Source organism: Dendrobates tinctorius, unplaced genomic scaffold (assembly GCF_039654945.1).
Source record: "Dendrobates tinctorius isolate UK_male_01 unplaced genomic scaffold, ASM3965494v1 ptg000030l, whole genome shotgun sequence".
NCBI lineage: Eukaryota > Metazoa > Chordata > Amphibia > Anura > Dendrobatidae > Dendrobates > Dendrobates tinctorius.
Window position 1 is genome coordinate 63,305,848 of NW_027361698.1, and position 27,645 is coordinate 63,333,492.

Here is a 27,645-nt window from a genome sequence, read left to right on the forward strand (position 1 = left end):
GCCAGAGCAAGATTATGTGGAAGTTCACGGGGACAGGACTCACAACAACTGAAGCCTGGTGTTCCTGGGCAGAATTCTGACAAGCCCTCACCTACTAATACTTAACTGTTTGGCCGCTGACGTTTAAAAGGAGGCCATGTATTGTCTAAAACTGAAGATAGAGATTTTGACATTTCGGCTGCATTTCAAGAGATGTCAATTGAAGAGCGTGGTGTTCGGAGATATGACTTCTACACCACCACACAAGCTACTGCCTCTCCACCACCCGATTTGCCGCACCCCCTCACCTTCTGTCTCCCATTCTCCTTCAGAATGAAAGACCGCAAGGACAAGGTCCTCTCCCCTCTGTAACAGTCTGTCATTGTAATTTTTTTTTTGTTTAAATATTTATTCCTTTGTATGTAACCGCTTGTCATGTACAGCACCATGAAATTAATGGCGCTATTTAAATAACTAAATAATAATACTATATGGGTGTTTTCTAGAGACAATCCATCATACATGTTATTGAAGGATTTTTTTATGACAACTCTGTTCAGCTGGGCACAAACTATGTCAATTTGGTAGCTATACCCCAGTGGGTGTTGGCACAGTGTCATGTTGACTACAGTCCTCAGATGTTATGTAGGTCCCTAATCTCACCTCTACTTCAGCAGCATGATGAATTAATTGGAAAAGCATGTGGTATTGGTGTAGCTGTTGTTTTCTTGCCAAAGAAACTCAGTAACATCAATTAGGTGGTTAGCCGCACACGGAATGGAGAAATAGTAAAGATGACAATTGACAAGTAGTTTCACATTTGAGGTAAAACACAATTCAACTATTTCCTTTAACTCTTACAACACATTATATTCAAAAGTCTTGAAGAAAAAGATGAATATGTTGTGAAGCTAATAGGTATGAATTATTAATCACACCAATGATGTTACATAATTCTAAACATACACAACCTATCAGTGGTGAAATTATTTTCCACCGAAAATTTAAAGTATCAATCTAGTGTCATCTTGTGGAATATGAGCCACAAAGCCCTTCAAATTAAAACAGTTGTGGATGTGCTGTACAATGTTCTCTTGAAATTTGGAAGTACATGCCTTCTATGCTGCTTGCATTAAATAACTGATTTGCCAGATATGTACTGAGTCAGGACGACCGATCCACGGGTACCTGTGCTGCGCCGGTTCTGGACCTGTTTTGGCTGCATCCCCTGTTTACCGGCGGAAGGAATAAGGGAACAAGGGAACGGACAGGCCCCATTAAACAGAACGAAGGGTTGTTTTATGACAGGGAACAAGCCCGGAAGCTGAGGGGAAAAAAAAGAGAAGTGAATGCCCAGCTATGACCATGAGAGCAAGGGGGGCAGTGCAAAATGCACCCGAAGCACCGACGCTGTGGCAAAATGCAGCAGACAGACAGACCTGGTGACCTAGAGGCAGGGGGCTAGCTTAAGAGAAAGCGGGCAAGACAGCAATGATTTTTGGAGTGGACAAGCAGCGCAAAGGAGCCTGAGTAGCCTGCTCTGTCATTAGAGCAGTGGCGCTGCAAAGGACTGTTCCCGTAGTCGCCCGCCACTAATAGCATTACTGCCATTTAGCAAGGCGCCGTTTGCCCAGTAACCGCCAGAGAGCGAGGGCGCTGTGTGCTCCTTGACCGTGAGTACAGCGCACGTGTGCAGTAGAGAGAGTCAGTTCATGCCACATGTCCAGTTTGGATAACCAATATTTATAAGGCACAGAGGAATGACAGAGGACGTTGGTACGGTCAGCAAGGTACTCCCTCAGCATCTGCAAAAACATTGCATTCGTTGTGACAGTACCCTGCGCCTCTGTGTCAGGGTGATGAGAGGGTCTGTTAAAACTCTACAAGAACTTTGCCATTGTTCCACTGCCTCTGCTGTATTGGAGTTGTGTCTCTCTCACCTGTACTCCTTGGTTGGCCAACGAACTGTGTCCTCTGCCACCAGTGTTTGAGATAATAATTTTATTAATAATCCCTCTATAAGGGCCCTCTGGTACTGCAACATTTTAGTACACCTGTCTGCCTCAGGACCAAGGGATATAAAGTTCTCCGATTATCGTGGGTCTAGAAGTGTCACAAATCAGTATTGCCTGTCTGTCATCCAAAATTTTGAGAGCGCGAGGGTCACGGCAAAGGCAGCGTAACATCAAGTCAGCCCAATGCGTCCCAGACTGCTAACAGGCAAGACTTCCGTGTCGCCACCAAGGGGGCGACTGACCATGCTGTCCTCCTCCTCCTTGTCCTCAGGCCTACAGCACTTACAATGAACCTCAGTAAGATCATAGTACAAACATGATTGTAAATACCTTCTTGTAAATACACCCGTGTTTTTTATCTCCTCCCTCCTAACTTTACATTGTAAGTTGTCATGAGCAGGATTGTTTTGTTTGGGCTAAATTATTGTTATCATTGTTCGTGTAGATTGTAAGCTGTCAGGAGCAGGGTAGTTTTATTTGGATTTAATTATTGGATTATTGTTATCGTTGTTATATAAGACTGTTGTGTTTGAAACAGTTAAACTGTAAATATGTTTTCGCTCTATCATAACTCTCAATATTCAAATTAGAACACAGATAAGCAGGATGGAGACATTAATTATGGTGTCATTGACGCTCACCCTCTTGGTGGATTCCTCAAAGTTTTGGAGGATGGTACAAATGTCAGACATCCATGTCCACACCTCAGATGTTATGTGTGAAGACATAACTGAATACCGGCAACTTTGTTGATGCTGGTAGATTAGTCACAACTGCCCTCTTCTGCTCAGAAATCCTTTCCAACATATGCAATGTAGAGTTCCAAGGCCTGGGGGCATCACACACCAGTCGGTAAGCCAGAAGCAGCAAGCGCTGCTGAATCACGACAAGGGCGGATGAAGCTGTAGCTGACTTTCTAAAATGGGTATTTAGAGCGTTGTATTTTTACTAGCAGATCTGCCAGCTCCATGTTGCTTTTCAAAACACGTTGACCAATTAGGTTAGGCGCATGAGCCAGGCATGGCACGTGTGAGCTCGCCTCGCCAAAGAGCAGCCACCGGGTTCCACCCATTTTCACACACAAACATGGGCGCATGTGCAGTGCAACCGCCAGGAATCTGCAGGCTCCGGCTGACAGATTCCATTCATTTATTTTGATCACTATGATAAACTATCATAGTGATCAAAATAAAAAAATAGTAAATAACACCCCCGTTTATCACCCCCTTAGTTAGGCAAACATAATGAAATAAAGAAAATATTTTTTTTTCCATTAGGGTTAGGGCTAGGGCGAATTAGGATTAGGGTTGGGATTAGGGTTAGGGGTGTGTTGGGGTTAGGGTCGGAGCAAGAATTGAGGGGTTTCCACTATTTACCAACTTTTGGGGTCTAAAAATTGGGGGCTAGAAAAATCACTTGTGGAAATAAAAAAGACTTTATTTTCACGGCTCTGCGTTATAACCTTCTGTGAAGCACTTGAGGGGTTCAAAGTGCTCACCACACATCTAGATAAGCTCCTTGGGGGTCTAGTTTCCAAAATGGGGTCACTTGTGTTGGGTGTTTCCACTGTTTTGGTACATCAGGGCCTCTGCAAACGCAACATGACGCCCGCAGACCATTCCATCAAAGTCTGCATTTCAAAATGGCACTCCTTCCCTTCCAAGCTCTCCCATGCACTCAAACAGTGGTTCCCCCTCACATATGGGGTATCAGCGTACTCAGGACAAATTGCACAAAAACTTTTGTGATCCAATTTCTCCTGTTACCCTTCGGAAAATAAAAAATAGCAGGCTAAAAAATCATTTTTGAGGAAAAAAAATGATTTTTAATTTTCACGGCTCTACGTTATAAACTTCTGTGAAGCACTTGAAGGTTCAAAGTACTCACCACACATCTAGATTAGTTCCTTAAGGGGTCTAGTTTCCAAAATGGGGTCACTTGTTGGGGGTTTCCACTGTTTAGGAAAATCAGGGGCTCTCCAAACGCAACATGGCATCCGATCTCAAGTCTAGCCAATTCTGCGTTGAAAAAGTCAAACGGTGCTCCTTCCCTTGCGAGCTCTGCCGTGCGCTGAAAAAGTGGTTTACCCCCACATATGGGGTATCGGCGTATTCAGGAGAAATTGCACAACAAATTTTGTGGTTCATTTTCTCTTTTAACACTTGTGAAAATAAAAATAATTGGTTCTGAAGTAAATTTTTTTGCAAAAAAATTTAAATGTTAATTTTTTCCTTACACATTTCTTTAGTTCCTGTGAAGCACGTAAAGGGTTAATAAACTTCTTGAATGTGGTTTTGAGCACCTTGAGGCGTCTAGTTTTTAGAACGGTGTCACTTTTGGGTATTTTCTGTCATGAACACCCCTCAAAATGACTTTAAAAAAAATGGTTTTCTAAGTTTTGTTGTAAAAATGAGAAATCGCTGGTCAAATTTTAACCCTTATAACTTCCTAACAAAAAAACATTTTGCTTCCAAAATTGCGCTGATGTAAAGTAGACATGTGGGAAAAGTTATTTATTAAGAAGTTTGTGTGACACATCTCTCTGATTTAAGGGCATAAAAATTTAAAGTTTTAAAATTGAAAAATGTTCAAAATATTCGCCATATTTCCGTTTTTTTCATAAACACAAGACATATCGAAGAAATTTTACCACTAACATGAAATACAATATGTCACGAAAAAAAATCTCAGAATCAGCGGGATCCATTAAAGCTTTCCAGAGTTATAACCTCATAAAGTGACAGTGGTCAGAATTGTAAAAATTGGCCTGGTCATTAAGCTCCAAACTGGCTCTGTCACTAAGGGGTTAAAATGAAATAACTGAGATGCAATTGAAGTGTACACTTTCAGGTTTGATTAAAAGGTTTGAATAAAAATATCCTGTGAAAAGTTTAGGAATTGCAGCCATTTTTCTACAAAGCCTCATTTCAGGGGCTCAAAAGTAATTGGACAAATTACCGTATTTTTCGGACTATAAGACGCACCCCAATTTTCAGAAGGAAAATAGGGAAAAAAATAATGTGTCAAATGGGGGTCCGTCTTACAGTCCGAATTCAGCTTACCTGGGAAGGGATCCGGCACAGGTGGAGTGGTCACAGGGGTCATTCAGTGGTCCAGGCTCGTGCGGTGGCGGCTCTGTGCTGATGCAGGTTGGTTGTGCTGGAGCAGCTGGGCTGTACTGGGGCAGCTGGGCTGTGGCAGCTGGGCTGTGCTGGGGCTGCTGGGCTGTGGCTGGGGCAGCTGGGCTGTGGCAGCTGGGCTCTGTGGGGTGAGGGTGGCGGCTCTCTGTGCTCCGATGCAGGGGCGGCGGCTCCGCCGGCATTTCCTCCAAGCCCGGAGGCCCCCGCACATCCCTTGCTGGCCGCCATGTTGCGGTGGCCTCCAGGAACATGGACGCCGGGAAGATGGTCGACGATCCGGGGACGGCGCATGCGCAGGTTCAGATCTCGTCCCGATTCTACTTTGTGATGCTTTGTCACACATTTACTATAGCTGACTTCAGTTGCTTGTTTTTGGATCTTTCTGCCTTAATTTTTTTCTTAAGCATGTTAAATGCATACTAGATGGAGTTGAAATTTGGTAATTGACTCTGCTACTGCACAATATTTCACTTCTTTCCCTTCAACTCTTGGGTTGCTGTAGCAGTATGTTTTGGATCATTGTCTATCCATAATGTGAAGCACTGTCTAACCACCCTTGCTGCATTTGGTTTAATCGGAGTATAAAGTACAGGGCTGTACAGTTCAGAATACATCTGGTTGCTTCTGTTTTCAGTTTCAGCATTTCAGTGCCATTGGAAGCCATGCATGCCCATACCATCACACTGCCTCCACCATGTTTTACAGAGGATGTGCTGTGCTTTGGATCATGATCCGTTCCGAGCCTTCTCCTTACTTTCTTCTTCCCCATCATTCTGCTGCAGGTTGATCTTATTTTTATCTGTCCAAAGAATGCTTTTTGGGAAAATCTAATCTGGTCTTTTTTTATTTTTAAAGCTGATTAATGGTTTGCACCTTGTGGTGAATCCTCTGTAATTGCTCTCATGAAGTTTTCGCTTTATGATAGACTTAGATACGGAAACAACTACTTCCTGGAGAGTGGTCTTCACTTGGGTGAATGCTGTGAAAGGGGTTTCTCTTCACCATGGAAAGGATACTGCGATCATCGACTACTATTGTCTTCCACGGACGTCCAAGCCCTTTTGAGTTTTCAAGCTCAACAGTGCGTTTTTTTATTTGTGCAGAATGTACCAAACTAATCATTTAGGGTGGTTTCACATTAGCGTTTAAGGCCGCAGCATCGGCCTGCGCACGGCCGTCGCTAAGCCCCGCCCCCTGCCGCGCCTCCGCCGGTAGCTCCGCCTACGGGCGTATGACGCTGCATGCGTCCCCTATCTTTAGCACTGGGGACACAGGCCGTGCGCAGGTATGCGTTTGGCGGCGCATGCGTCCTTTTGACGGTGCGCCGAGCGCACCAAATTGCAACAGGTTGCACCGCCAAACGCATACCTGTACACGGCCTGCATCCCCAGTGCTAAAGATAGGGGACGCAGGACGCATGCAGCGTCATGCGCCCGTAGGCGGAGCTACCGGCTGAGGTGCGGCAGGAGCGGGGCTTAGCGGCGGCCGTACGCAGGCCGACGCTGCGGCCTTAAACGCTAATGTGAAACCACCCTTAGACACAACGAGGGAAACAAAAAATGGGAAAGTTAGCTCACAGAGTCCACATGCACCTTGTCAGGTGAAGGCAATTCGCACGGCGTCGTCCCAGTCTCGGAGTGGAGTGTGTCAATGACTGCCTTCTGGACATCTGTCAAGTCAGCAGTCTTCCCCATGATTGTGAAGCCTACTGAAACAGACTAAGGGTTCTTTTTAAATGCTTAGGAAGCCTTTGCAGGTGTTTTTTAATTATTCTAGTTTACTGAAATAATGACTCTTGGGTTTTCATTGGTTGTAAGCTATAATCGTCAAGATTAACAGAAATAAACACTTGTAATAGATCACTCTGTAATGACTCTATATATGAGTTTCACTTTTTGCACTGAAGGAGAGCCTGTTTGTTGGGCTCTTCATGGATGTGATGTGAGTGTGACACAGCCACGACATATGCAGCCGCGGCGCCAGACAGCTGACCAACAGGAGCGATCCAGGAAGCTGGGTTCCCTCTGCAGCTTATTCGGTAAGCGCTATAGCTTGCTAAATAAGGAGGGAGCCGAACTAATTAGCTCATCTCTAATGGGGATGCTAGTCCCGTAAGTAAACATGAAAACTAGTCACAAACCTTGTCTCAATGCTAAAGTAAGGGCCAGCACATAATAACTTGCACATTTTACTCATGAGTATCTTGCTTCATTCATTCACGATTAATCAGCTCTGTCACATTCGACTATGTAGAATGGGATTACAAAAATAAGTACAGGCGACACGGGGATAATTGAATGCACTGTTTAATACCGATAGATAAGTCTTAAGTTCTATTGTCATTTTTCCTCCAAATCAATACTTATTATACATGAACAGTTGCTTTCCACATCTTATAAAATGATATATCTGACAGATTGAAACTTATTATATTTTTCCAAGAGTCATAAGCATAAATCAAAAATTGGAGTCAAAGTGCTGCGTTTCCAAGACCCAGCAGACCCCCATGTACTGTACCCAAGTCTTAATGACAGTAACCAGCAGCAGTCTGAATTCCTGTTATTGCACTTTTAATACAGCCAAAATGGAAATAAATTAATCCATTTCTCAATAATAACATAGTAACTCACAGTCTTATGGCATGTTTACATGTGACAATGTCACAAAAATATAGAAAACTTGTGAACACACCTTCATACTGGTTTATCGCTTTCCTACAACATACGTTTTCATAAAAGCACATTATTCTCAAGATCTGGTCCTTGATGAATACACACACGATCATACATAGTAGGTTACAGATGTCAGTCTTTTCTTTATTGTGCATACATCTCAACCAAAAACAACAGTACAAAATACACAGTTTATCCAACAGCAAATCCATACTTTAGATCAGACCTGGATGTAAACCTGTGAACTACAATATACTAAAATATATAAAAACACAATTCTTAATGCTATAGTAGTATTCAATGTATTAAGGGAGAAACTTCCCAGAATTTAATTATGATACATCGAAATCAGAGCCTTACGGAGCCGTTGTATCAGTTGATCTAAAATATGACTACAGATCAACAAAAAAAAGTAAGAAAAAAAATGGCAGCCTCTATTGAACAACAGGAATTAAATTAAGAGTTACCTTTTTGTTACTTAAAAGAAATACTTATGTAACAGGAAAGTGGACTCCATCTTATTGACCTGTATATAAGTCACAAATAAGCATGAATCCTATGTGCACATGGGGAAAGGCGGCACAACCTGCTGTGTACTGTAGTAGCATTGGTGAATGACATTCTAAAATCTCATGCGGATGTTGCAGCATAAACCAAGCAGAGGTAAGATCTGTAGATGTGAATTGATATGCACTTCAAGTGGGGGAAAATGTCAGACAAATCCGCACCATTTTAGCAACAAGCTCTGCAGCAGAAAAGTCCCATGGGCACAAACCCGTAAGCCACGTTCACATCACGCTTCGGCTTTCAAAAGCAGTGGCCCCGTGCCGATCAGTTTCCCTGCACTTAATCTTGCAGGGAGACCCCCGTTTCACCTGGGCGACAGATTAGCCGATCACAAACCTTTAATAAACACGACCCTCAATTATATACTGTGTAATAGGCTGTGAAGCATTTTTTTTTTTTTTTACTTTGTAATTTTGTACTCCATCGTTCACGTCACACAAATTGAAACACTTTTGTCAATTTAAGGCACATAAAAAAGCAAAAAAATAACACATAATCTTCAGTGCAAACCTAGTTTTATTATTTCAGTTAATGACATATCATGCCCTGAGCGGCCACTAAGTGCATCCTACAGGACATGAAGATATCTGCATCCCGTAAAGCAATGTCAAAGCAGTATACCAAGCATTGTTCCCATTTATCAAAGGCAAAAATAAGAAGTATACACTGATTAAAGAGTCGGTATAGTTCTTGCCAGAATATACAGATCACTGGTGAACTATACAGGCAGCATCACATCTACCTTTTATATTACACTTATTAACAAAGATAGGGAGGGCATTCAACAATTATCTTTACCCCTCCAACACGGCCTCAGCTCAAACTACCAAATGTAGCAACTCTGTCTTAATTTTAAAGTCAAATCAGTTTTTATTTTCACAATGCTATTTCATTTTACATTAGAGAAAACTTAAGGTCCATTTACACTACACAATGATGAAATAATCTTACAACTCAGAATTCTCGGCAGCTTTTTGTTCCGCGTAAACAGAAACTGCGCTGCTGAGAACAAAGGCAGCCTATGCGCATAGCTCGATCGATTACAGATCATCCGTGCAATTATGAAGCACCGTCTGCCTGTGTAAACCTCAGACATGCTCACAGGAGGTGCGGGAGCACCCCAACAGCCACCCTTACCAAAGGAACTTGCTATACCTATCCCTACTGGGATCTCCACGTGGCATTTGGACCTTTTTACCTTATACAGAGCGACTTTGTGATGAAAGCCCGAGCGGGTCGAAACATTAGAGTCGCTTCTTTGTGCATGCCTTCACTTTGTCCGCCACTTGCACTTGTGTTGAACAATCATTAAAGATTATTTGCATGAAAACTCTCGAGTGTGCGGTGAAACTATTTAGTTACTATATGACTGCAATATGTTTTCAGCTGGTTGATTGAACTTTATGTGAAATAAATCAGAACAAATGGTCACCAGTTATGACATCTGTACATTAAGCGCTGTGCATGCGCAGAACAGGTGTTGGGAGACACCTCCAGTAAAATGGATCTATTACAAATGGAGCAAAAACAGATGCACAAATTGGTTTCTGTTTTGCATCCATTTTTGTTCCTTGTGTATCAGATTCAGGTTTATTTTTTTTAATCCTGTATCCATTACAAATGGATGACAAGTAGACATGTGAGCAGAATCTTAAGTGCACCACTGTTCTGTTTATTGTGTAAAGGGAGTCTGTCAGTAGGATCATCCGTCCTAAATCTTCTATATGAGCATGTATAGTAGGTCATGAATAAAGTGATACCTTGATATCTGCGATCTGATGTCTTATTCCAGAGAAATCCATGTTTTTCTTATACAGTATGCAAATGAGCTGATAAGGTCAATGCGCCGCACACTGATCTGCATGAGAATCTGCCTCCAGAGCTTATTTTAAATGAAATGGGGTGTTACAAATGTGAACCAAGTAATGACTGACAGTTTTGATCTCACTGCAGAGCGGTATATGATTATGAGAACAAACGTAGTATAGCAGATCTAGAGGCGGATTCTCTTGCAGATCAGTATCCTCACCATAGATCTTAATAGCTCATTTGCATATCAGAAAACACAGATTTCTCTGGAATAAGACATTGGATCACAGATATCAAGGTATCACTTTATTCAGCTTCCTATCACCTACATATCCATATAGACGCTTAGGAGGCGATGATCCTACTGACATATTCCCAGTAAGGGACAGCTAGAGATAGCCAGTACTTGCCAAACACATTTACCCTATACATCTTTATGACTAGAAATTTGCAAACCAATTTGCAGAACAAGTCTACTCATATTCCCTGTGGTCTCAACCACGTCACTCTTCGTGCAAGCTGAGTGGAAGGGTTGCAGATGGAAAGTCACACCGCTAATTATGTTTCTTATATGCACATTACAAGTCACTAAGAACTTTAAAATCGAATCCGGCATTTTCTAATACAATTTATCTATGGGTGCAAGACAGAAAAAAAAAATGATTACATGTCACAATACAGAATTACGAATACCCTGCAATTCTGTAACATAGGAAACTGTACACAGTCCTATTTGAATAATAGCCAGATAACATATACACTGCACACAGATGACAAGTGAGAGGAGAGTAGGTGGGGAGCTGGGGGAAAAAAAAAAATATTGATCCATCTTTCTGGATTAAATTCTGATCTATTTTTTAACAGTCCTGTGAACCAACCCTTCCCATGAGGCAAACAATGTATCTAAACAGGCAGGGAAATGTTTTACCTCACAAAGATTCAGCTGTGATCCCATGCTGTAATGTCTCTATATTGTCTTTTGCTTCCTCCCCTGCCCAGGAGCTGTAGTATGATCAGACCATGTCCCGGTACAGTCAGACACGGCCATTACACAGTACACAGCAGGGGCACATTTATAAGATTATCTCAGCACAGGAACATTTTGTTTAAACACATCCAACTGTGGAAATTATTATTATTATTCCAAGATCTATTCATTAAAATGTACTCTGTTGGTGGGACAACCCCTTTAATGTAGTAATAGGCCTCCCTTAACCCAATTGAGCCAAAAAAAAGTTTCCTCTTGGCCACTTCTAGGCTATGTTCCCACAATGAGCTTTTGATGCTGCATGTTTTCTGCACCCATTATTTAAATTAGGTTATTTTCCGTCTATCATTGCGCTTTTTACCACACATTTTTATCAGGTTTCTGACACTGCAGTGTTTGTCTCAGTCCACGACGTCTGAGTGCCGGCCTCCTGCAGGTGTACGCTCCCGAAAAAAGTGCACAGCACAACACAAGTTCATTCTGCCATCACCATTACGGTTTATGGCTTGTCGGCTCATGCTTCCGCACCGATTCGAGGGGGATTCCTGACGCATGCCCTGACTGGGACACAGAACGCAATGTGAAAGCACCCTTAGTAGCTAAAAAACACAAATCAAAAAGTCCAGGTAGCACAGGAGATTAACATTACAGCTGGCTACTGCATATAAACTAGAACATACATGTGATTATGACACATTGTTTCGTTGGTATAAAGAGGTGCATATCAGAGAACGATGTGAAAAAAGTGTGATGATTTAGCAGTCTAATAACATTATAGATATGTGGGACATATTAAATTCTCCTGGCATTCAGCACCATGTGCCGTTGGCCATGCCCCTCATAATACCCCACTATATAGGAGAATACAGCAGATTACACCGAAAGCACTAACATGTATACAGACATATGCCTGCTGCCTGCTATATGTACATCAGCTCGCAGCCTGAGACAAAAAGCTTTTTATCTCTTGCAGGGAAAACATTCTGTACACATGATTTATTACGAGGTCATTAAGTAAACATTTTATACATCCATTTTTCTGCATATTTTCTTTGTACATCAATACCCATCCTACCTGCAATATTCTTTCACAGTCTAAGTATACACTGCATAGGGCATTATAGAATACAAAAAAAGTACCAAAAGATCACTAGTTTTCAGTTTCCCACTCCTAAATGTGCAGTCCTACCACAAGCAGATTTATAAATAATCCTAGAGAGACTTTACCCTTCTGTAGTTCTTTCCTCTGTACGTAGAAAGTGTCACATTGTAGTAAAGACAACAGCCACCCTTCCCCGTCTCCGTAACATGACTACCAACTTACACTACAGCATCCTAATGTATTGTACACCGTGTCACTGCAGATACCTTGTACCCAGCACAAAGGCAGAGACACAAAAACCTCCATATTTGGAGTCCTAACATTTATGCCTTTTCCACTCTGATGCCTATGGAAGTTAACCCTGAAAAATGCGTACTAATCCGCCCAGTATTTGCCTAGTATTAAACAGCATTATCCTTTTTTAGTGTAGAGGTATGGTCATAACAGGTATTTTGACTACAAGTTTAATAACGAGTAACATCACAAGATGAAGATTATTCGATTGCTGTTCTCAGCGACCTTAGGAAAGTCCAGAAATCTTCGGTAAAAACAAAATGCATAGATCCAGTTACCCAGAGAGGAGAAGAAAAGCGTCGCCATTCACAACTGAGTCAGCTCAAATTCCTTCAGCTGCTGTCGATACCATTCTGGGGCCTCTGGGCCATTTTTCCCTGCAGAATTGTGGTCGTAGCCGTACGCCACAGTCAGTTCCTCGTCCTTTTCTACTGCTGCAATGGTTCTGATGCACTTGATCAGCCCAAATCTAGGATGTACAAACCTTAGGAAAGAAGACGACATAGAAATCAAACCTTAAGAAAGAAGACGACATAGAAATCAAGAAAACATTACAGCTTAGATAGGAAGGTGTGATAACATCTATCTTCACACACGGTAATGGTTATTTTGCTGCAGCTGATAATTGTGCAAATAGGGACAGACCGAGCTACAACAATAAATGCCAATAGCGTAGATATGCAGTCAGTATCGAGTGTTACAAATCATCTGGCGTTATAGACCCCATTTATCAAATAGGTCACACTCTAAAGGAAATTGGTAAGAACAAGGTTTTTATCAGCAATCTGTAATGTATATGTTGCGGTTGTGTATTTTATGCTAGATGTATGCTTTATTAGGTGCAACGCTCATGAGTCAACTCTTAGCATTCCTACCAGTCATTGACTGATAGTTTGATGCCCATGAACAGTAATAGGGAAGAAGTTGTCAATCATAAGCACAAACTACCAGATCCTAAATACCGAAGACGCCTCACAGAAACTACACCCCAGGCACGTATAGCACTGAAATCAGCTTGCTTGCAAGTACCTTATGCTGAGTAATATCTCTATATCTTCCGGCATGCAACCTCCGGTTCCCCCAAGACCTCTCTTTCTCCTACACATATACGTTACTCACCCAATCGCCTTAAAGACTTTTCTCGTGTACCCCCCAACTTCTGTTCCTCATCACATCCAACTATCTGTCACATTTGGAACATTCAGACATAACTTGAAAGCCCACCTCTTCAGGGAGGCTTACAGTCTACAATGACCCTGCTGACACCTCATCGCCACCAAAGCTGCTGCAACCCCCCACCCTACCATTTCCTTCCCCCTTTACACTCCTGGGGGGGGAATCTTCCTTTCACTTGCACAGCACTGTTAGTATCCAATTAAAGGGGTTGTTCCTCTTCAGAAAATATTAGTCACTGAAAACAGATTGATTGAGAAAAAAAACATGGATTTTTGTGAGTACTCCCCGTAAAATCCTTTTCTCTGAGACGCTCATTGGGGGATACAGGTACTGTGGGTGTATGCTACCGCCATCTGGAGGCTGACACTAGGCAAACAACACAAGGTTAGCTCCTCCCCCACCATATACACCCTCGCCCTGAATGCGGGCGGAAACCAGTTTAGTGCAAAAGCAGTAAGAGAACAATAACAATCAGCCTTAATGCAGAAAAACAATATGTCTGGTAAAGGACCACCCTGACATTCACAAAACAACACACCTCAATTAAATAAACGAGAGCCAACTTGGCTATCAGGGTGGGTGCTGTGTCCCCCAATGAGCGTCTCGGAGAAAACGATTTTACGGTGAGTACTCACAAAAATCCATGTTTCTCCTTTGCCTCATTGGGGGACACAGGTACTGTGGGACGTCCCAAAGCAGTCCCTGGGTGGGAGATTGACTCACCAATCCAAGCTACATGCACCTCCTGTTTAAAGGTGCGCCACCGCTGCTTGGAGAATCCTTCTACAGAGGCTCGCATCCGCCGAAGCCTGAGTATGGATACTATAATGTTTAGTAAACATGTGCAGGCTGGACCAGGTCGCTGCCTTGCATACCTGTTCCGCCGAAGCCTGGTGCCGAAGCGCCCATTGCCCGAGTAGAGTGTGCTTTGATCCCTGATGGAACTGGCGCACCTCTGATGCGATAGGCCTCCTGAATAGTTAAACGGATCCATCTGGCTATGGTCGCTTTTGAGGCCGCGAGTACCCTCCTGCGCCCCTCTGGGAACACGAACAGCGTATCCGTCTGGCGAAAAGGTGCCGTCCGCGACACGTACCTCCTGAGTGCTCTCACCAGGTCTAAGGTGTGAAGAGCTTTCTCCACGCGATGCACCGGTGCCGGACAGAGCGAGGGCAAGACAATATCCTCATTGATGTGGAAAGAGGACGCCACCTTCGGAAGAAAGGGGGGAGCCAGTCTAAGCACCACCCTATCCTTGTGGAAAGCGAGAAAAGACAGAGCCGCCAACTCCGGCACTCGCCTCACGGAGGTAATGGCCACCAAAAACACCACCTTCCAAGAGAGGAATGATAAAGATATATCCTGTAGCGGCTCAAAAGGAGGTTCTTGGAGGACACTCAGGACCAGGTTAAGGTCCCAGGTGTCCACTGGCGCCTTATAGGAAGGTACTAAAATGAGAGACTCCCTCGATGAAAGTCTTCACCTGCATATTAGTAGCAATCTTCCGCTGGAAAAGAACGGACAACGCCGAAATCTGTCTCCTAAGTGAGCTCGAGGCCAGTCCCGCGTCTAGGCCTGATTGGAGACAGGCCAAGATGTTGGGAATAGAGAATGTTAGGGGCGAAAACCCCCGCTCTCGGCACCAAGCGAAGAAAATGTTCCAGGTGTGATGGTAGATTCTTGCCGAGGTAGACTTCCTGGCGCTAACCATTGTAGCGACCACTCCACGCTCGAACCCAGTCTGGGTCAGAATCCAAGATTCAACGGCCATGCCGTCAAACACAGGGCCCCTGAGTTCGGGTGGAAGATCGGGCCCTGGGACAGTAGATCTGGACACTCTGGCAGTCGCCATGGAACGTCGGTGAGCAGCTGCACCAGATCTGCGTACCACGCCCGCCGGGGCCAGTCTGGTGCTAGCAGAATCGCTGGAACCCCTTGTTTTGATCTTCCTGATGACCCTCGGAAGTAATGGCAACGGGGGAAACAAGTATGGAAGGCGAAACTGGTTCCATGGTAGAACCAACGCATCCACCTCGAATACTCGCGGGTCCCGTGACCGAGCGACGTACACGGGTACCTTGGCGTTCATTCTGGACGCCATCAGATCCACGTCCGGAGTTCCCCATCGTTGGCAAATCTGCTGGAAGACCTCTGGGTGCAGGGCCCATTCCCCAGCCACGACCTCCTGCCGGCTGAGGAAGTCTGCTGCCCAATTTTGAACTCCTGGGATGTGGACTGCCGACAATACCGACTGGTTCTTCTCGGCCCACTGAAGGAGGAATCCTATCTCGCGCATGGTTGCCCTGCTGCGCGTGCCCCCTTGAAGATTTACATAAGCCACCTCCGTGGTGTTGTCTGACTGAATCCGAATGGGCCGTCCTGCTAGAAGGTGCTGAAAATGCTGCAGCGCCCGCCGGATCGCTCGTATTTCCAACAGGTTGATCGGGAGGCGTGCATCCTGTTGGGACCATTGGCCCTGAGCCGTGTGATGGCGAAAAACTGCTCCCCAGCCCAGGAGGCTGGCATCGGTCATGACCACTAGCCAGTGCTCTGTGGGAAAAGGTTTCCCTTGAAGAAGGGAGGATCTGATCGTCCACCACTCCAGTGATTGCCTGACTTGAAGGGACAGCCGGCACTGCTGCCCGAGCATAAACGGCTTCCTGTCCCAAGCTGCCAAAGGGCGTGCTGTAGAGGGCGAAGATGAAACTGGGCAAACGGAATTGCTTCCATTGCTGCCACCATCTTCCCCAGTATCCTTATTCCAAAACGAATGGTGTGAGGGACAGGCTGCCAGAGCTTCTGGACTCCTTGCTTGGAGCGCTAGGGCTTTGTCTTGCGGGAGAATCACCGACCCTCGGGAGGTATCAAAGATCATTCCTAGAAAGGAGATCCTCTGGGCTGGCACAAGGGATGACTTTTTCCTGTTGACCAACCACCCTAAGCAGGAGAGCGTATCCAGCGTAATGCCGACATTCTCCTGGCATGCCCGAAATGAGGGGCCCTTCACCAAGAGGTCGTCTAAGTAGGGCAAGACGACTATGCCCCGAGAGTGTAAGACGACCATCACGACTGCCATTACCTTCGTGAACACTCTGGGGGAGGTGGCTAGCCCGCAGGGCAGCGCTGCAAACTGGAAGTGACGGCCATTGATGACGAATCGAAGGAACCTTTGATGCGGTGGAAAAATGGGGACATGCAGGTAGGCGTCCTGGATGTCGACAGAGGCTAAGTACTCTCCCTGCACCATGGCTAAAATAACTGAACAGAGAGATTCCATCCTGAAATGTTTGACCCTGATGAATTTGTTCAGGAGCTTCAGGTCCAAAACAGGCCTGATCGTCCCGTCCTTTTTGGGGACTGTGAACAGATTGGAATAAAAATCCTGAGCTCTCTCGTGCTCTGGTACGGGAACTATGACCCCGCTGTACTGAAGTGAATCGATGGCCCCCAGCAACGCCTTCGCCTGGGACTTCACCCTGGAAGTTGGGACAGAAAAAACCATCTTGGGGGGTACCTGATAAACTATCTTGTACCCTGAAGACACCAGTTCCGCCACCCATGAGTCGTGTGCTATGTCGACCCAGACATGGCGAAAGAAAAGCAGGCGGCCGCCTACCCTGCTGTCGCCTACAACGTGCTGCGAGTCATTTGGCTGAGGACTTCTGCGGCCTGGTTCCTCTCGACCTGGGCTGGAGCGCATCCTCCCCAATGGATTGGGTCTATATGAGACCTGTCGCTCCCTATCCTGGTTGGAGCGATTTGGGCCGGCCCAACTGGTGGCCGTCGTCCACCCGGTATTGCGAAAGGCCCGAAACCGTGCCGGGACCTGGCGAAAAGGCTGCTTAACTGTCTGCTGCGGGAGGAAGCTGCTTTTTCCCCCTGTCGCATCAGAGGTAATCTGATCCAACTTCTCGCCGAACAGGCGGCCTCCCTGATAGGGCAAGGAAGTCAAAGACTTCTTGGAGACAGAATCAGCTCGCCAAATTCTTAACCAAAGGGCTCTCCTAATGGCTACCGCGTTAGCGGCTGCAGATGCCGCACAATTGGCCGCATCTAAGGAAGCATTGATCAAGTAGTCTCCAGCCATCGCAATCTGACTTGCGACCTCTGACACCTCCACAGGCAGGTCTCTATCCTGCAAGGCCCTATTCAATGATTCTGACCATGACATCATGGCCTTGGCTACCCACGTTGCCACAAACGAGGGAGCAAGCGCTGACCCTGATGCCTCAAAAACTGATCGAGCCAGGCTATGAGTCTATCAGTGGGGTCCTTAATGGATGAGCCACTCGGTACCAACAACAGAGACTTCGAGGCCAGGCGTGACACTGGCGGATCCACAACTGGTGATTCCGTGCATCCTTTACGGAGTTCCGGGGCAAATGGATATCTTGCCTCTATGGTCTTTTGGCCCGAAAAACGCCTATCTGGGTGTTCTCTGTGCCGCTGCACTATATCCTCAAATTCCGGGTGAGTACCAAACACTCTGTGGGGTCGCCTGGCCCACTTAAAGGCTATTTTATGGCTCAAAGCCAAAGTAACCTTATCTTCTACCCCCAGGGTCTGATTGACAGCTTCAATGAGGCTGTCCACTGTCTCTCGACTCCCTTGGGTATCAAGGTCCAGTGGCCCGTCTGAGTCACCATCCGAACTCGGCCTACTCCTGACCATTGGTTAGGGAGAGCGAGATGCTGGACTGCCAGATTCCGAAGGACCGGATAGACCGGGAGACCTCGTGTGGGTCCACTTCCTTCACACCTGCCTGGCATGATAGCGGCCCCTGCATGCCGAAGGCTCTTGTGAGGTGGAGGACCCCTCCCAGATAAGCGAGGCACTATCCTTGCCTCCATTCGGGGCACGATGAGACTCAATCACCCTTGTAAGCGATGCCATAGATTGGGATAATGATAGGGCCCATTCCGGAGGATTTTGTTCCCTGGACTCAGCTGCCGGGGGGGCTCCTGGGCACGTTCGGAATCGCAGGCCTCGCACAATTTGTTGTTCTGCGCACGTGGAAACGCAGCCTTACAGGAGATGCATGCAGTGTAGAGGAAAGAGTGCATCTTTCCTTTCCCGGCCATATTGCCTCTGCCAGGCGCTTTGCTGCTTTTTTTTTTTTTTCATAGGGGGGGGGGCACCCCTTGCGTCCTAGCGAGCTCCCGCAGACTTGGTTGCACTCACCGCTCCTGCGTCCCCCTCATGCCAACGCTCTTGCGTCTCTGTGCTTCTCCGTGGGGCAGGCCGACCACTTTACCGGTTGCGGCCTGCCCCGGTCTGAAGCCGGGGCCTCAATTTATCCAGCGCCCGCCTAGGTGCTCCTGTGCTAATCCTACCCATCGTCACGGGAGGGGAGGACCAGGGAAGGAGAGCATATTCTTTGCCTGCAGCGCCACATCTCCCCTGCTGCCCAGGAGCCCCACGCACGGCCTAGCCGGACCCAAGCCCACCCATGCCCTGTACCTTCATCGCCAACAGGTATGCAAACCATCGGGGAGGCGGGGGTGGTGGGGGGACAGGCACCCTCAATCCATCCAGCTTCCGAGGCCGAGGAGAAGGACCGTCCGCCGCCTTGCAGCACCTCCGTCTAGCGTTGGTGGAGCAGTGGGGGCCGCTCGGACCGTCTTGTGCCTCTGTAAAGCCACATGGTTTCCATACCTAGGGGTGGTCAGGGCTAGGTCCGGCATCATGTCCCACGTCGCAGGAGAGGATACGTGGAGGGATACTCACACGTGCTCGCCCGTTGACAGTTTGGGGAAATCGGACCCTTTTAATAGGATCCGTTGCCCCTGTCTAATCTTCTTAGAAAAAATAAAGGAAAGAAAAAAACAAACTAAAATAAAAAAATCTGGGGAAACTGTCCAGATTTGTCCCACGGTGCGGGAAAGGATACGTGGAGACGATACTTGACACGTGCTCGCCCGTTGATGGTTTGGGGACCCTTTCAATAGGATCCGTTGCCCCTGTCTAATCTTCATGGAAAAAAAGTCTGGAGAAAAAGACCAGACGTGTGCCTTCATAGACACTAAGCAAAAAACTGGTTTCCGCCCGCATTCAGGGCGAGGGTGTATACGGCGGGGGAGGAGCTAACCTTGTGTTGTTTGCCTAGTGTCAGCCTCCAGATGGCGGTAGCATACACCCGCAGTACCTGTGTCCCCCAATGAGGCGAAGGAGAAAAACAGCTTTCCTCATCATCCGAGTCCACTGCCGAGTCTCTGCCATTGCTCCTTGTATCTAATATTGGCAGCTCTGATGCCACTTCAACAGCCAATCAGTGAGCTCAGCAGCTTCACGTGGGGCATTCCATCTACAAAGGCAGAGCTCAGTAATTGATGTCAGTGCTACAGTCAACTTCAGATACTTGGAACAGTGGTGGATATTCAGCAGTGGACCCAAAGAGGGTAGATAAAAAAAAACACACTGATTTTATTTATTTCTTTATTTTTTAAATACCAAACTGCGCCGGGGGACAACAACCCATTTAATATAACAAACACTTATAAACAAATTTTCTCCTTTAACAGACTTATAGGCCCAGGACCATTTCATGTGGTATAATGCAGAACAATGGCACATGCGCATTCTCTATGGTACTTGTATCATTTTAGCGTTTACAGTTGAAAAAGTGTAGTTTGTAGACCAACGCCAGAAGAGCTCTAACTATCAGAGTCAATGAAGACACAGACAAAATATACGTAGAGAAACCCAATCTCAATGTGAATTATTTGGAAAAAATGTAACCCTCACGTGCTCCATTATAATATTCCACAATAATGTCAGCAGACACACAACACAGTACATTCCTGACGCATGCTCCCGGAAAACTATAGAATGTGTCCAATGAGACTTCTATAAGAAAATGAAAACTGTCTGCACATTGCACGACATCAGGTATTTGTGGGAGACCAGATTTTTATTTCAGCTACCTTTTATTTAATATATGTAAGCGCCTTAGGGATGAGTTTCGTCTAGTTCTGCGTTTCCAGTAAGTTTAGCGTATTGTACTCACGTGTCATAAATACAGTTAGGAGAAAAAGAGTGGTTGGCCTTATGTCCCAAGGATGCACAATATTTGGTAGTCATGTTGTAGGGATCTGGTACATCAATTACAGTTTCATCGTCTAAGGAAATTGTGTTGCCATTTAATGACCAGTCTCTACTGTCCACCTAGTGGTTAAATCAGAAAGGTTACATGATTCTTCAAATTTCTGGGAAGGGGGGGTAAAGTGCACAATTCTGCTCAAACTTTATACAGAATCCATGTTTTTATTCTACCAGTGTACCAGATACCATAGTTAGGCTGAGTACCTAATGTTAATAATGCCAGCTTATCAAAGGGAATCTGACAGCTTGTACACACTGGCCGATCCATGGGCAGCATGCATCAGATGCTAGCTGATTTATTTTAGTCCCAATGGCATGTAAAAGTTTGGGCACACCTGTTCAAAATTACCATTATTGTGAACAGTTGACGATGAAATGATCTCTAAAAAGGGCTAACACGAAAGATGGCACATTTCCTTTGTATTTTAGGCAAAAACATGTATACAGTGGGTACGGAACGTATTCAGACCCCTTTAAAGTTTTCACTCTGTTTCTTTGCAGCCATTTGGTAAATTCAGTAAGGTCGTTTTTTTCTCATTAATGTATACTCTGCACCCCATCTTGATGGAAAAAACAGAAATGTAGACATTTTTGCAAATTTATTAAAAGAGTAAAACTGAAATATCACATGGTCATCATAAGTAATCAGACCCTTTGCTCAGACACTCATATTTAAGTCACATGCTGTCCATTTCCTTGTGATCCTCCTTGAGAAGTTCTACTCCTTCATTGGAGTCCAGTTGTGTTTAATTAAACTGATAGGACTTGATTTGTAAAGGCACACACCTGTCTATACAAGACCTCACAGCTCACAGTGCATGTCAGACCCAATGAGAATCATGAGGTCAAAGGAACTGGCCAAGGAGCTCACAGACAGAATTGTGGCAAGGCACAGATCTGGCCAAGGTTATAAAAGAATTTCTGCTGTACTCAAGGCTCTTAAGAGCACAGAGGCCTCAATAATCCTTAAATGGAAGAAGTTTGGGACCACCATAAGTCTTCCTACAACTGGCTGTCCAGCCAAACTGAGCAATTGTGGGAGAAGAGACTTGGTGAGAGAGGTAAAGAAGAACCCCAAGATCACTGTGGCTGAGCTCGAGAGATGCAGTAGGGAGATGGGAGAAAGTTCCACAAAGTCAACTATTACTGTAGCCCTCCACCAATCGGGCCTTTACGGCAAAGTGGCATGACGGAAGCCTCTCCTCAGTGCCAGACATATGAAAGCCCGCATAGAGTTTGCAAAAAAAAAAAAAAAAAGGACTTGAAGGACTCCCAGACTATGAGAAATAAGATTCTCTGGTCTGATGAGATGAAGATAGAACTTTTTGGTGATAATTCTAAGCGGTATGTGTGGAGAAAACCAGGCACTGCTCATCCCCTGCCCAATACAATCCCAACAGTGAAACATGGTGGTGGCAGCATCATGCTATGTGTTTTTCAGCTGCAGGGACAGGACGACTGGTTGCAAGTGAAGGAAACATGAATGCGGCCAAGTACAGAGATATCCTGGATGAAAACCTCTTCCAGAGTGCTCTGCACCTCAGACTCGGCCGAAGGTTCACCTTCCAACAAGACAATAACCCTAAGCACACAGCTAAAATAACAAAGGAGTGGCTTCAGAACAACTCTGTGACCATTCTTGACTTGCCCAGCCAGAGCCCTGACCCAAATCCAATTGAGCATCTCTAGAGAGACCTGCAAATGGCTGTCCACCAATGTTCACAATCCAACCTGATGGAACTGGAGAGGATCTGCAAGGAAGAATGGCAGAGGATCCCCAAATCCAGGTGTAAAAAACTTGTTGCATCATTACCAAGAAGACTTATGGCTGTACTAGCTCAAAAGGGTGCTTCTACACAATACTGAGCAAAGGGTCTGAATACTTATGACCATGTGATATCAGTTTTTCTTTTTTTAATAAATTTGAAAAAATTTCTAGATTTCTGGATTTTTTCAGTCAAGATATACCAAATGGCTGCAACGAAACAAAGAGTGTACCTTATCGGTATACAGGAATTGTTTCTAAAGTGAATCAGGCTTGTTTAGATGTTCTTTTGCATATGTCTTTATGCTGAATTTTATGGTGAGACTGCAGGAGAGGTTTTCTCCTTATGACTCTTCCATGTCTCTGAACAGTAAAACAATGTACTACAATTACAGGATCTAAAAAAATTTTCTGAAGGTGTTTTGCAGTCAAGCGGCAGTTCTGATTTGCCTCTCTAGCAATGATAAAAGCAGTTCACACTGAAATTTTGTTTGGTCTTCCAGACCTTATCTTAACCTCCACTTCTAAATTACATTTCAAACTGAGGAAAGGGAAACATGAAAATGCTTTGCTATTTCCTTTAGCCTTTTGCTTTGTGGGCCTCCACCACTTTCAGAGTGCTAGGCAGCTGCTTATAAGAAATTATAGCTGCCGTTGTTTGGCACAAGGTTAGAGGAGGCTGTGTCCAACCAAAGCCATAACCCCAACAGCTGAATTAAAGTCTGAAACCTTGGTCAAAGTTTTCTGAGCACACAAATCTCCAAGGCTGCCCAATCTTTTATTGTCCCATTTTCCTTTTTGTAATTTTTAAAATGTAAAAGATGAAAAAAAAAAATTATATATATATATATATATATATATATATATATATATATATATATATATATATATATATATATATATATATATATAATTTTTTATAGTGTATTTTTTATACTGCAGTAGATTAATCTATTCCAACCAAATGAAAGGAGTATATCTGCCCAATAGAGGCCCAAGGAACCTCTAAGGCTATGTTCACACGTTGCATTTTTGCTGCAAATTTTAAGCTGCGTTTTACAGTGCCAGCAAAAGCTATGAGATTTCAGAAATCTCAAGCACACACATTGTTTCTTTCAACGTGAACCCCACCACTGATCCACGGGCAGCATGAATCAGGCACTGGCTGTATATCATCATCCACAGAGTATATATTAAACATATATACAGTGGCATGTAAAAGACTGGGCACCCCTGGTCAAAACTACTGGTCATTGTGAACTGTTAATCAACTTGAAGATGAGATATATATATATATATAAGATGAGATATATATATATATATATATATATATATATATATATATATATATATCTCATCTTCAAGTTGATTAACAGTTCACAATGACCAGTAGTTTTGACCAGGGGTGCCCAGTCTTTTACATGCCACTGTATATATGTTTAATATATACTCTGTGGATGATGATATACAGCCAGTGCCTGATTCATGCTGCCCGTGGATCAGTGGTGGGGTTCACGTTGAAAGAAACAATGTGTGTGCATGAGATTTCTGAAATCTCATAGCTTTTGCTGGCACTGTAAAACGCAGCTTAAAATTTGCAGCAAAAATGCAACGTGTGAACATAGCCTTAGAGGTTCCTTGGGCCTCTATTGGGCAGATATACTCCTTTCATTTGGTTGGAATAGATTAATCTACTGCAGTATAAAAAATACACTGTTAGGCTATGTGCACACACTGCAGATTCACCTGCGGGTTTTTTCCCGCGGAACCGCAGGTAAAACTGCAGGTAAAGTGACCTGCGGTTTTGCTGCGGTTTGGCCTGCGGTTTCACACCTCTACTATGTTAAAGGTGTGAAACCGCAGCAGAATCCGCAGAAACAATTGACATGCTGCGGAAAAAACCCCGCAGCTTTTCCGCAGGTAAAAAACCGCAGCGTGAGCACTGCGGTTTTGAAAACCCATAGGCTAACATGGTAAAGTACCATGTCTGCGGAACTGCTGCAGTTCTGCATGGCCAAAACCGCAGCAGAACCGCAGCAAAAACCGCAGCGTGTGCACATGGCCTAAGGCTTACATGCTTCTAACATGGGAAGCAGTGGGTGATGCAGGACTACACACTGGCATATGTTGGGGTTATCCTTACGGTGTATACCTTCCACATGCAGTATACATGCCGTGTGAGTAGACCCTTACTAGAATTCAGAAATGTAATCTGTCCAGCACAGGTTGCGTTAGTTTCTGAAGTCATACCTCTTGGTGTGTTATCCGCACACCATTATAGAATGACATCACAGTACGAGGACCGGTGCTTATTTTCGCGTAGAGACCTTCTCCAGCATTAGAAATCAGAGAAACAGCTACGTACACTCTAGGGAAGAGAAGAAAAGATGCAAGTCCAGAGATAGTCATCAGACGGCAATTACAAGAGACTGAAGAGGAATACAGAAAATGACTGAGCAGAATATGGAACAAACTGAGCAGCAGCTTGTGTCCACCCATTCCACCTTCTATCAAGAATAAACCTTCAGTTGTATGGAACTCTAACCAGTACATGATATCTGCAGACACACATCTCTACAGAAAATGTAGCAAATATACTATACAAATATACAGTATATCTTAAGACATAAAAGATTGGTTTAAGTTTTATTATACATTTTCTTTTTTGAGATAGGTGTTTCAAAAGATATGCAAGTTACTTAATAGAAAGAATATGATAGCCCATGATCTGATAGAAAAGCAGATCTTCTTAGGCTAGTTTCACACTAGCGTTTTGGAGCGCAGCGACGGCCTGCGCACGGCCGCCGCTAAGCCCCGCCCCACCAGTAGCACCGCCCACCGGCGCATGACACTGTATGCGCCCTGCGTCCCCTATCTTTATCACAGGGGGCGCAGGCCGTGCGCAGTATGCGTTTGGCGGCGCATGCGTCCTTTTGACGGTGCGCCGACCTGCGCCAAACGCAACCTGCTGCAGTTTGGTTGCGTCGGCGCACCGTCAAAAAGGCACATGCGCCGCCGAACGCATACTGCGCACGGCCTGCGCCCCCTGTGATAAAGATAGGGGACGCAGGGCGCATGCAGCGTCATGCGCCGGTGGGCGGAGCTACCGGCGGGGGCGCGGCAGTGGGCGGGGCTTAGCGGCGGCCATGCGCAGGCAGTCGCTGCGCTCCAAAACGCTAGTGTGAAACTAGCCTTACCTGCATGTACAAGGACAAATAAAGGACTCGTTACAGTGTAATGCTAGAGAATCTGTAATCAAGTAGAAAACCAGGCTCTATTTGTAGACTAAGGCTGTGTGCCCACGTTGCATTTAATAAACACTTAAAAAACGCATTCCCATGCAATTCTATGTGATTCTGCAGTTGCTGTGTCAATGCTGCGGATTTTCCTGCTGCGGAATCGCATAGTGGTAAAATCCGCAGCATGTCCATTAATACTGCGGAATCGAGGCGATTCCGCCGCCATAGGATTGCATTGAAACGCTCACTTTATGCATGTGGCTATGCCCACCATACGTAAAGTGAGCGCTTTATGTGCGAATGCCCTGGCTACCATATTCCTGTAAAAAATAGAATTAAAATAATAAAAAAATGGGATATACTTACCCTCTGCCGGCCCGCGGAGTCCTTCCGGCTCTCAGCCATGCTGCCAGCAACTTCCGTTCCCATGGATGCATTGCATGAATGACCTCTGATGACGTAGCGTTCTCGCGTGACTGTTACGTCATCAGAGATCATTCGCGCAATGTATCCCTGGAAACGGAAGTTGCTGGAAGCATGGTTGAGAGCCGGAAGGACTCCGGGGGCTGACAGAGGGTAAGTATATCCCGATTTTTTATTTTTAACATTCTATCTTTTACTATTGATGCTGCATAGGCTGCATCAATAGTAAAAAGTTGGTCACACTTGTCAAGCACTATGCTTGACAAGTGTGACCAACCTGTCAATCACTTTCCAAGCGATGCTTCAAATCGCTTGGAAAGCGCTAGCATTCTGCAAGCTAAAAACGCTTGCAAAATGCTTGTGTTTTGCGGGAAAACGCATGCGAATTCAGCATGCGTTTTATCCGCGGCGGGGAGTTGCAGAAATGCTGCGGACAATTCCGCAGCATTTCTGTAACGTGGCCACATAGCCTAAGGGCTACTTTACAGGTCTGAATACTGCAACAAAATGGATGGCCACATAATTATCTGGATGAGAAAAAGCACAAATAGTTTGAAGGGGAAATAGCCAGGTTAAAAAAACAAACAAACAAACAAAAAAAAAAAACACAAAGGGGTTGGTGGGTGGAATTTATTACCACACGGAATAACAGTTCCAAAACATTTGGAACTGTTACCTGCGGATTAGCCTGCGGTTTTGCCCTGCGGTTTCTCACCTCACAATGGTGAAGGTAGGAAACCGCAGCGGAATCCGCACAAACAATTGACATGCTGCAGCAAATCCGCGTGGAAAAATCCGCAGCATGTGCACTGCGTTTTTTTTATTTCCATAGAAAATAAAAGGTACTGTACAACGCAGCAGAATCTGCTGCGGACCCGCAGGGCCAACTCCGCAGCGGATCCGCAGCAGATTCCGCAGCGGATCCGCAGCAGATTCCGCAGCGGATCCGCAGCAGATTCCGCAGCGGATCCGCAGCAGATTCCGCAGCGTGTGCACATACCCTTACTCGGAAGTGGACCTTTTGTTTGGTGGAGCACCACTTACGCGATGTTGCTGCAATCAAGTCTATGATGTCGTATTTGGTTACTGCCCTTATTGTGCAGAGTGTGAACAGCACCCAATACAAAATTTGGACCTGGGCCACCCTGTGTGTTGGTCAGCATATTGTAGCTGGTATTTATTAACTGCCCTATGCTGCTCACAAAGCGTTGCCAACATACAGAATGGGAAAAAAGTATTTAGACAGCCACAAATTGTGCAAGTTCTCCCACTTAAAAAGATGAGAGGCGCCTGTAATTGACATCATAGGTAGACCACAATTATGAGAGTCAAAATGAGAATACAAATCCAGAAAATAACCTTGTCGGATTTGACA

General features: G+C 45.1%; 1 protein-coding gene across 4 annotated transcripts in view; it reads right to left on the reverse strand.

Annotated features, from left to right (window-relative positions):
* Positions 1-7,424: 7,424 nt before the first annotated feature.
* Positions 7,425-27,645, reverse strand: part of SETD7 (SET domain containing 7, histone lysine methyltransferase) — a 69,528-nt gene continuing 49,307 nt past the window's right edge. For all 4 annotated transcript variants that reach the window (XM_073572126.1, XM_073572125.1, XM_073572124.1 and 1 more), the window contains 3 exons: positions 24,859-24,976; positions 20,749-20,906; positions 7,425-13,050 (listed from right to left, as the gene is read on the reverse strand). In XM_073572126.1, coding sequence (XP_073428227.1) covers positions 12,873-13,050; positions 20,749-20,906; positions 24,859-24,976 — 454 coding nt within the window. In that variant the 3' untranslated portion in view covers positions 7,425-12,872. The remainder of the gene's footprint in view (positions 13,051-20,748; positions 20,907-24,858; positions 24,977-27,645) is intronic.